The following is an 11,394-nucleotide window of genomic DNA, read 5'->3' as shown; positions in this document are numbered from 1 at the left end:
AGTAAATTCTTTTCTTTTGTTTAAAATAATTAAAAATAGTTTGAGTCTTTAATTAAAAAAGAAAAAAAGAAAATTCAGAATCTTACAAAACAGTTAACACTTAATTTTATGTGTCATGTAAGTTTGGAACACATACCTACTACCCAAATGAATATGAACTTCATTTTGAAGCCACCCCCACTTTTGAATGTGTAGAATGACTAGTATGGATTTGTTTTAATTTAATTAGTGATTTTAAACTTAAAATAAATAATTATATTAAATATGTTTTTTATTCTTTCAATTTCACATAAAAAAATACATAAACGGAAAAAAAGTTATACTGCTAAAAAATATTCCTACTTTCTTAATTTTGGTCCTAAAAGAAATGTAGATGCAACCTACCAACACTCCATAAGGTAGCCTAGTTTTATCGATTATTCTTCTGCAGCTGAAAGGTATCTTCAATATGAAGAAGTTGAAGGAGAATTTTTTTAAACAAAATAAAAGTTGAAAAGATAGTTAGGTATAATTATAATGAACAAGAAAAGATAACAAGTTGAAGTGAGAGTAAAGCACAGAGGAATATTATATTATTATGCTTCTGGACCTATGCTTTTGAATTTTGATGATGAAAACTTCAATAAAAAAATACTATTTTATAATAATGCAAGAGAGAGACAAAAAGAGTAGAAGATGCAATTTAAAATTATTATTTGAAGGGTTGGAGAGAAAAAAAATTATTGTATAAACTGTTTGAATGAATAACATAATTGAAGTAAATAAATGCCAACTAATGTGAAACACACATAGTGCAATAAAATATACAAAACATGTGCGATTTATATAATAATAGTTATTATTGAAAAAGTCAAAACTAGAACATTGAGTCACGTCTCTATCATTAATTCACTGTTAACATCACGGATGGTATATTATCATCAATGTCCTAGTCAAAAGGATATTAATAAAATAGTAAAATAATTATAAGATATTTTTAATATAAAATAATAAAATAGGATATGTCATAATCATGGTAAGAGGAGAAGGAAGAGAAGAAACGTAATAATGTTTCCCTTTTTCTTCATACTACAAATTGATGATGTGAAGTGACTCTTTCTTCTTAGTAATAGAAAATATATTTTTATTTTTTTTACCATCTTCTTATATAATTTAAAATAAATTTTGGATCCGTCATACATCTAAAAAAAAATTTTATGGATTATATAATTCGGAAGCTAATCTTATGTATAGAAAATACTTTCAAATTATATAATCTAGAATCTAATTACAAAAGACTTTCGGATTACATAAAGCTAATTTTGAATCTAGAAAAAGACTTCTGGATTATGTTATCCGAAATATTAAAGAAGGATATTTTTGAAATACAAAAACTTATGGGGTGGTACAAGAAGGTGTAGAGGTGCAGGAAGAAGCAGCCTGTGAAGTTTTGGATCAAGAATTCAGATCCAGTCCAGGCCCAATAAGAAGATATTACATAAACTTTGTCTAAAATGCACTTTTAAGTATTAATAAATACTTTTAAATACAGATCCCCTTTATATTTTTAATCTAAAAATACTTTTAAAAAAGACTAACAGTGATCCAAAATGCTATCATCTTATACCTTATTATCTATGGAATGGATAAATAGCAATGCAAAATTGGTGGTTCCTCGGCTTCTAATTCTTTAGGAATTTATTTTTAAAAGTTTAATAAAAGTATACACTTTTTAGATTTAAAAAACTAAATCATTAATAGGTACAAACTTTAGAGTTAACATTATTAATGCAATGAATAGATCAATTTTATTTATTTATTTGAGAGTTAAAATGTCTTGACATATATACCTTGGATAAATTAGAAATTGATAAAGAAGTATACATGAATTTTCCTTTGGTAAGAACATTTTTCAAGATGAATTTTATATTTTTGTCCATTAAAAATGGAAACTATCAGCAAGATCCACGTTCGGAACCAATTTAACTATTTACCTATAAATTAAAAACTTAAAACATATTAACCTAAGGTTGTATATATGCTGTTGGGTTTTATATTTATGGGCCCATTTTTGTTGATAATGTTGGACCCTTGTAAATATTGTTAGAACCATAATGAGACAATTGCTTCTTGTACCATATCACTGCACTCAATTTCAGTAAAAAGACAAAAATGCTCTTTGATATATTATTTTTGTATTAATTTTCTTATCTGGAATGGGCTTTTGATTTTTTTTCGGATTTTTTATTTCAAAACACAAAAAGCTCTTCTGATATACTTTTTCGGAATATATTATTTTTAAATTTTAATTTTAATTTTTGAAATAAAGAGTATTTTTGGAATTTTAAAATTGTGTTGAATGCAGGTTAAAAATATTGGATTGTAGGAAGAATTTGGCCTGATAACGTTCTATTTAGAAATTAAGAGAATATAATTATATAATATTACAAAAAACAAAGTATTAAAGGATAAATTTACGTTCTCTCAAAATAAGTAAAAATACTTTATCAGTTTGAATTCGTTACTATAACTCCTGAAGTAATTTTATGGTAACTATTAAACTTTTATTATAACATGTAATTAAACGAAAATATAAAAATCTTTCAGTACACGTAGACTATTTATTAAAATTAAATTATTAAATGTAGATTGATTTATGATTACATTTTTAAAATTATTAATTAGACTATTTATTAAAAATCGTATTTAATTTTTTCCTTTAAAATTAAACTCTAAACATATACTCTAGAAAAACTGTTGTCGTGAAGTAACTAAAAAAATATTATATAGTAATTAATTTTAAAAAGAATATTCATTATATTGATTAAGTTAAATATTATTTAATAAATTAAAAAAGTATTAATATTTAAAATAGTTTTAATAAAATAATTCATTTTCTAGAGACTAATTCTCTAGTTATTATCCAACTACTTAGACATAAAAATTGATGATCTAATGTCATTCTAAACAACAAAACTTTTGTGACAAATGAGACTAAGATCCCTCACAAGTTTTCAGTTTACTTTACTATCAATCACATTGTTTGTGTTTTTTAATACAAATTTTGAAAGTCCTATATAAGTGAGAATGAGAATGTTACGTATTATATATAAGTGAGAATGAGAATGTTACGTATTATTTATAGGTGTTAATTTTTCATAAGAGGTTAAACACTACAAGAAAATCATGAAATAGAAACTAATTTTTAGACACCAAAATAAAACTTTGGTTGCTAATTAGATACCAATTTAAAAATTGTTTAACAATAATAGAAAATAATAGAAACTAATTTAGAAACCAAATTTCTTTTTAGTTTCTAAAATGGTCTCTAATTTAGTTTTTATTGCAACTAATTATTTTGGTTTCTACAAATTAGTTTCTATTTCATGATTTTCTTGTAATGAAACTTGAATTTGATTCTTGCTACAACTCTAAAATCGATTAGTGCACAAGTATCATTATAAAGCTGCAATAGTTTTTTGTTTTGATAAGATATAACTCTTACATGTGTTTTGTTATCTTATAGAGATATGTTAGTTAGAAATGTTTTTTTTTGTTATTTAAGAGAGAAATATGTCTATAGTGTTTTTTTATATGAATTGGAGTATCTAATAAATATTTAATTTAATTTATTATTTTTGTTGATAAAAAAATAACATTATAAAGCAACCATTCCACTTCCAGTTTCTTTTATTATCATATAGTAAAAAAAAAAATTACATGCAATTTCTTTAGTACTTATTTGCGTTGCTCATTGATCATAATTAAAGTTTTACTTTAATAATTAGAGAATAACACTAAATATACTTGAGGATTTGCATCTAATGTTTCAAAATTCTGATTTTTTGGTAATGAGTTGTATGAGGATTTAGTGAAAACGATCAAAGAGGAAGCTAGTAATATAATTGTGCAAGCCACCAAGTAAAAGTGTTATGGAGGATTGTAATTATGTTGTAGAGATGACACTAAATTTTCACTCAGATGAGAATTTGTTTTGTATAAATATTTGTAAAAAAAAAAGCTAATATTTGTAATTAATACTATTTAATTGGTTTAATTGTTCTACAATATATTTTGTATTGCCCCTCTCATAAATTTTTAAATTAGTCTCTTTTGTATAAAATTATTTTGAAAACTCATTTTTACTTTATTATCTAACATCATTCTAATCATATCTAACATGACTATGTTTAAAATAAGTTGTATCTAGTTTTGTGTTGAAATATAATCATTTCACTCGCACAACAACATGTTATAAAGAGTACATTATAAAAATTATATAGTAAGAATAATACATTTTGAATTAAAATAACAAAAACAAATTAGCAGAGAAAAAAATAAAAAACAAGACAACAAAAGTTAGTCAAAAGATCAACCTAACCTTTAATAAAAGCACAATATATACCACCAAAAATGATGAAGAAAATAACAAACTAAAACACAAAAGAAAGACAAACTAAACTAACTAAGGACAAACATGAGAGACAAAACTAACTTTAGTTGTGCTTTTTATTTATTAACACCTTCCTTAGAAGGCCACATGCTAGAGCTTCACGAGGTATTTTCTTAACATTTAGAACAGCCTCAGCAAAAATTACACCCATTCCCATGTACAAATGAGGTTGAATGTGACAATGGAAGGCCCAAACACCAGGATTATCTGCCTTGAACCTCAAAGCAGTCCAACCATACGGGAATATCACTGCAGTGTTCCTCAATGGTGGGTTCTTCAAGTTGAATTTCCTCTCATCACCCTGTTGAAACTTCCCATCTCCATACCCCAAAACCCAAAAGTTATGCCCATGCAAATGCCAAGGGTGAATCTCACTATTTTGCCCCTTCATTACATTAGCATTTTGGAGTATCACATCCACCACTTGGTTTAACTGGAACATGTAAACCCCATTACCAATGTTTGAATTAGGATTCAAGGGAGGCTTGTAGATGTCGTGATCCTCTGAGAAAGTGTCTGGGGGGCTTTTTGTGTCAAAGGAACCATTGACATTAAACTTAATAGAGCCTAGGTATGGAGTTGATGGCAATACTAAGGAGACATTGTTGATGGCCCATTTAGTGTATCCACCGACAAGGTTTTGTGTATTAAGAAGGAGAAGCCTACGATCATAGTGTTGAGGAGGTTTTCTGGTTCCCTTTCGTGCAATAATTTTGTATGTGAATGTCTTGCTATGATTGTAATCATCCCATTGAGGTGTGATTGGTGGTGGAGAAGTGGGGAAAATTGAAGCAGATATTGTTTTGTAGTTTAGTATAGTTAACCCTTGTGGAGTGTTAGGTTTTCTTCCTCTAACACCAATTGAAATCCAATAGTTCTTCTTTGGATCTTGATTTGTTGTGAGGAGGACTGAATAGGATTCACCAGAATATATATCTATGTCATTAACAGTAAATGGTTTCACATAGTTTCCATCAGCTTCCACCACCACCAATTTGTGATTCTTCAAGCAAAAGAAAATCAAATATTAACTACAAATCACTCATGTTGAAATTAGACATACATGTTGAAGTAAACTTTTCACAAAGATTATGAATTTATAGGTATAAATCATATTACATACACTATAAAAATACATTATAAGAGTATGGACAATGATCAATGACATTAATTTTTATTTTGCATATTGATACAAAGAATTTTGTTACATATCACTAAAAATTATTAAATTAGAGATTAAAAAGGGATGAAATTCAAAGCAAATGGATAATTTTGGTTTTTTATAAAAAAAATTGATGTGAGATATATAAAATTATTTACAATAATAGCTTAGAATGATGAATGATGTTGTTTTTTTATATCAATAAAAGAATGAATTATATGCATAAGTGAGGCACATGTGGATGTTCCAACCTTTTTACATAATATATACAAAATAAACTTTAACATCTCATAACTTATAACATTGTTTCTCTTCCCCCTACAAAGCGTTCATCTCTTGCTATATTAAAGTACATATTTTGCTTATCGCATTTGTCCATTCCCTAACAAAAGTCCCTTCTATCTTCTACCCTTACATGACTTACACAATAGCATAATAGACATGTGTATATTTTTATCATCTTGCAATTGTCCCTATTTTTGTACTCCTTGTTGCATTGTCATTATTTATGTTCGTCCAATGTTTTTTTCTTGTTTGTGTATTGACTTCTTCGTGTTCTCGGCACATCCTTATCCTATAAAAAAAATCAGTCAGTCTATTTTTTGATAGCAACCTTCCTTACATTCCTCTAACTTACTCTACCCCCATTGACCTAAAAACCTATGGTATCAACAAACCTCCTTAACCATATCCAGTCCCTCTTGTTTTGTTCCTTGCTTTGTATTACAGTACCCCATTAATTTAGTAAGTCTTTTTTATTTATGATTTTTATTCAAGGACTATATACAATACGATGGATCAAAGTAGCAGCTTGAATAAGAGAAATTCACTTTAGAATATTTATTTTTTATCCATTCTCATGTTTTCTGTTATGCCACGCTAAATATTTCTTTTAAATCAACCTTCTCATTTTGGAGTGTTAAATAATTTCTCTGATTCCATAATCCCCAAATAAGTGTTATTGACATTCCTTTCCACACTTTGTTTCCTTTCTTATTGAACTTTCGATCATTAAAGTTTTGAAAATGATATGTTGATGGCAGTGTGAAACTATTTTTGTGTCTAACCACTTATAACACATATTTCATACCTGATTCACTATAGAATAACAAAAAATATATATGACTCTATTTTTCTCAAACCACTCATTTCCATTTCCTCTTTTACATACCTCTTGTAGATCCTTCCACCATCTAAACTATTTGTTGGTTTTATCTATGTCTTGTTCTTCATATCTTGACTCTAAAACTTCTTTTCAAAACCCTTTTTTTTTGTTTTCTAATCTCCATTTTCATTTAGCTATGAGAGCTTTATTGAACTATTTTAAATCTTTAATGCCAAGATCACCCTTTTGTTTTGATTTACACACCTTCTCCCACTTGACCCAAGCTATCTTCTTATTCTCCCCTACAAAAAAGTACATTGCAATTTCCTAATTTTCTTTCCTACCTTGCTGGAAGCTTAAAAAGTGATAGGTAGAAGACAAGTAAAGTTGTAAGTACTAATTTTAGCAGGCATACCCTTCCTGCAAATGTCAAATATTTTTCATTCCATTTTGAAAGTTTTTTCTTGAGTTTATTTAGTACCGGCTGCCAAAATAATACGTACTTGGATTTCCCTCCATGCTAATACCTAGGTAAGTAGAAGGAAAATGCATAATACTATAATTAAGAATGGATGAGAATCTTTCTAAGTTAGAACATTGCACTCCAATCCCTCCTATCTTAGTCTTTTGGAAGTTTACCTTGAGTCTTGATGTCATTTCAAAACATATTAGCGTGTTTTTAGGACCAATATATTATGAATTTGTGTCTCACAAATAATGTGTCACCTATAAATTATAAGAAGTTAATCTCAAGTTTCTTAGTTCCCACCTTAATTCTTGTCAATGCTTTGACTGTTTGCCTTACAATTCCTATCATCCCCTCAGCCATAATTAGAATAGAAAGGGTGCTAGAGGATCACCTTATCGTAAACCTTTAGATGATTTTATTTCCTTAGTTGGATTGTCATTAACTAAAATTGAAATTGTAACACGTTCTATTATCCAACTAATCCACCGCTTACAAGATCCTAATATTTTCATCATATATTGTAAGAAGTCTCATTTAACTAATTGTATGTTTTTTCATAGTCAACATTTATAATCAGACAACTTTTTTTTTAACCTCATTTACCACTTTGTTTGTTATCAATACACTATCAACCTTGTGTCTGACAAAAGTAAAATAGGTCGAGAGATAAGGAGAATGTCTTATTAAAAATCAAAATAAGAGGAAGCAATGACAAGAAGTAAATTTTATTTTTGTCTTACATCTTGTTTTCTTTTTACATCCCTACTATATACTATAATGACATTCCGCAAACTTATAAAGGAAGTTTCATCTCTATCGTATCTCTATTGTATTATCACGTTGTTGTTATTTTTATTTTATTTTTTTTATTAAAATAACTTTTTGCAACATCTTTAAAAAATTTAATTCGGTTAATTTTCTAAATTTGGAATCCAATCATATAATCCAAATTTGGGTGATCTAACTGAAATATAATAATTTAACTATTAGGAATTTATTACCGATATTATTATGTTGAATATTACTTGTAAGTGCTTTTGAAGCAAACAAATCTTGTTTTATATCATATACATTTATATTATCAGCAAAAGAGTGCAAGCTAGTACCATACTATATATAGCACATTTATAATATATTTCTCCTGACGTGATATCTATTATTAAAATAAATAAATAAAATAGTAATATTGGATATTTAGCTCATAATAAAATTGTCCAAGAGAATGTACTCTTTATCACTAACAAATTTAAAAAATAATTAAAATATATATAAAACTACTATGATGATATAGATATATAAAAATTGATGGAGCAATAATATAAACTTACCCCAATGGCCAAGTTGAGAGATGCTAAGGAAGTTGCACTAGCAATTCTAATTCTGTAGGTCTTGTTTGGATGAACATGAAAAATCTGGGGTGCACATTCTTCATTGCCTTTGAACTTACATTGGGACAAGGAGGTGTTCATAACATTAGCTGCCAAGGAACAATTGTATTGTCCTCTTCCATTCATAAGCAGAGACTGAAAGGCAAAATGTTTCAAACTGTCACAAAATTATTTCAATTCAGATGCCTTTTCTAAGCTGAAACTCATAATTAATTAAGTAGTGTATAGGTAGAGTTTTTATTTTCCCTTTTTCTTCTACTTTTAGAGTTAACCTACCTTCAAACTATGGAATCAATTAAATATTAAAAAGTACTATGGGAGAACTTGGACCACTTCATAAAAAATCAAAAAGGTGTTATTTGAATAAGCACGGCACTCTTAGAGTCTCCTTCTCCATCTATCACAATTAATTTTTGTTAATCATAATTAAAAGCAATAATTACAGTCATTTCAAATTTATTTACATCTTATTAGTTTAGATTTTCTTTAATATCACAGTATATAAATGAATACAAACTTCTTCTTATAAATTTAATAAGTTGAGTTAGTACTTAAATATTTGTTTATATCAAAATTATTTAAAATTTATTATAACTTGTTGATTTTATGATTCTTATTATCAAATTATCCATAAATATATATAATAATGAAGTTAATCAAAAAATAAGTACAAATTTTGTGAAACTTAAATACACTTAAAGATTTTTTTTTAATTTATTTAAAAATATTTTAAACTATATTTTTTTGGATAGAAAGTAAACTAGTTAATATATATATATATATATATATATATATATATATATATTTGGGTTGATTTACCTGAGGTTCATTAATCCATCTGAAAGGAATGGAGGAGAGAGCAAGCTGCTGTTCATGTGTGCTTTGGTGCCACCAATCACTCAAAAGAAGGTTGAACTCACCATCATAATCAAATGCTTCTTTCTTTCCCTTTGCTAAATCCACTATTAGAAAACCATACAACCCTGCTGTTCTCTGCATACCATAGTGTCCATGGTAGAAGTATGTACCAGCCTGCACCATATTTCACCTAATACTCATACTTTGTACATTCAACATCATATGCAAATCAAATAAAAAAGAGACAGAAAACTTATGTTGTACCAAAATGTAACACTTATATGCACATGTAAGTTTTGTTCATACAAAAATGTAATAAAAATTACCCATGTTTATGTTGGTCCAACATTTATTCAACAAAAAAACTGTCAAAAAATGTTGTATATACATACCTTGTCAACTGTGAATCTGTAATGAAAAGTTTCTCCGGGGGATATAGCACACTGAGAAATGGAAGCAGTTCCATCTGCCCAAGGCGTTCCATACTGCAACACAAAACATCCAAAAAAAAAACATGAATATGTAGTAAAACAAACTTTTTACAAGAATTTGTTTTAAAGAAGATATGGAAAAAAGCACGTTTACATTTTGTCGAAATCATCTTTGTATATGCATGAAGAGAGTGAGAAAAATAGTATGAAAACCTGTCTAATTCCATGCCAGTGAATAACTGTTCCCTCTGTGACAAGCTTATTGGTGACAGCAATATGAAGGGTGTCTCCAGCTTTTGCTCTTATGGTTGGGCCTGGAAACTGACCATTGATTCCCATCACAACTTGCTCTTTGCAATCTGGCTCACCATATCTGTACTTCACATCTAACTTGTAGTGCCTCACAGCTCCCAGTGATAGTTGCAACAAACACAACCAAACACACCACAAGATTACACCTCTTAAGCTCATTGTTGTGTTGCTTTTGCTCATAGAGGAAATTTCTCATATATCTATTACAACTTAATTATTCATCTACTGCATAACTTTTGCATTATAGGGCATAGCATGTACTTTTTTTTTTTAATATATAGAGAAATCGATTCTGTCCTTTATTATTTTACTTTTATTATGAAAAATATGTTTACTTTAAAAAAACACCCTCTTAATCAACTTTTGTGGCACAAATTTTTACTTTTCTTGGTGTAAATATATATCTTAGAGAAATTATAAAGAGAACAAATAACATCATAAAAGTAAAAATAAAATAGTGGTAGATGAATAATATAACACTAGCTGTCTTTACTGTACCCTTTTATATATTATTTAGAATTTTATAAGTTTAAAAATATTCAAATCATTCCATCACTAAAAAAAATCACTAAATAAAATTAATTTTAAAAATAAAAAATTTATTCTTATGTTAGTTGTTAGATACTATTTTAAAACAATTAAAAAATTATTAATATTTAAAATGATTTTTATTATTAATAAAAATTTATAAACTAGTTTTAAATTGGTATCTAGATATTTGTATTATTAAATATTTTTTTTAAAATACCCTATTTTTTCCGAATTTAGATTATTTATTTTTATTTAAATTTGGGAGTATATGAACATAGAAATTGAGTGGGTAATATTAATGAAATTTTTGTATTGGCTTGGGGTGGTGAAGCAGGTAAAATGTATTTGATTTCGTCCACAAAAAAAATAGTAGTTGCTGGTTATAAAGTCACAGAGAAGTGTATAAAAAAGTCATTCAGAAAAAAGTTATAGCTATTTTAACTTTTGTGCTTCCATTGTAAGAATCATTCTTCTCTCAGTATAAATTCTTTCTTGCAGATTAAAAAAAATCATTCTTCTATAGTTCTTCTATAGTTGCTTAGCCTTTGAAGTATTTCATTATTTGTTAAAATAGAAAAAAAAGTAAATAAAACATTAAATATCTTGGATAAAGTAAATTCTGTTCTCTTACCTTCGTTTTACTTTAATTTGATCTTTTAAGTCTTATATTTTAATAGATTACAAGAAAATTATTAAATAATATCTA

General features: G+C 27.3%; 1 protein-coding gene across 1 annotated transcript; it reads right to left on the bottom strand.

Moving 5' to 3' along the window:
* Nucleotides 1-4,338: 4,338 nt before the first annotated feature.
* On the bottom strand, nucleotides 4,339-10,373 carry LOC137827070 (L-ascorbate oxidase). Its single transcript, XM_068633280.2, has 5 exons — nucleotides 10,059-10,373; nucleotides 9,807-9,899; nucleotides 9,376-9,588; nucleotides 8,497-8,691; nucleotides 4,339-5,435 (listed from the first exon to the last, which is right to left on the bottom strand). Exons 1-5 carry the CDS (start codon nucleotides 10,335-10,337, stop codon nucleotides 4,476-4,478), a joined length of 1,740 nt encoding a protein of 579 aa, XP_068489381.1. The 5' UTR covers nucleotides 10,338-10,373; the 3' UTR covers nucleotides 4,339-4,475.
* Nucleotides 10,374-11,394: the final 1,021 nt, after the last annotated feature.

This window comes from Phaseolus vulgaris, chromosome 8 (assembly GCF_051622355.1).
Source record: "Phaseolus vulgaris cultivar YP4 chromosome 8, ASM5162235v1, whole genome shotgun sequence".
Lineage (NCBI taxonomy): Eukaryota > Viridiplantae > Streptophyta > Magnoliopsida > Fabales > Fabaceae > Phaseolus > Phaseolus vulgaris.
This window is presented reverse-complemented; position numbering and strand designations above follow the sequence as displayed.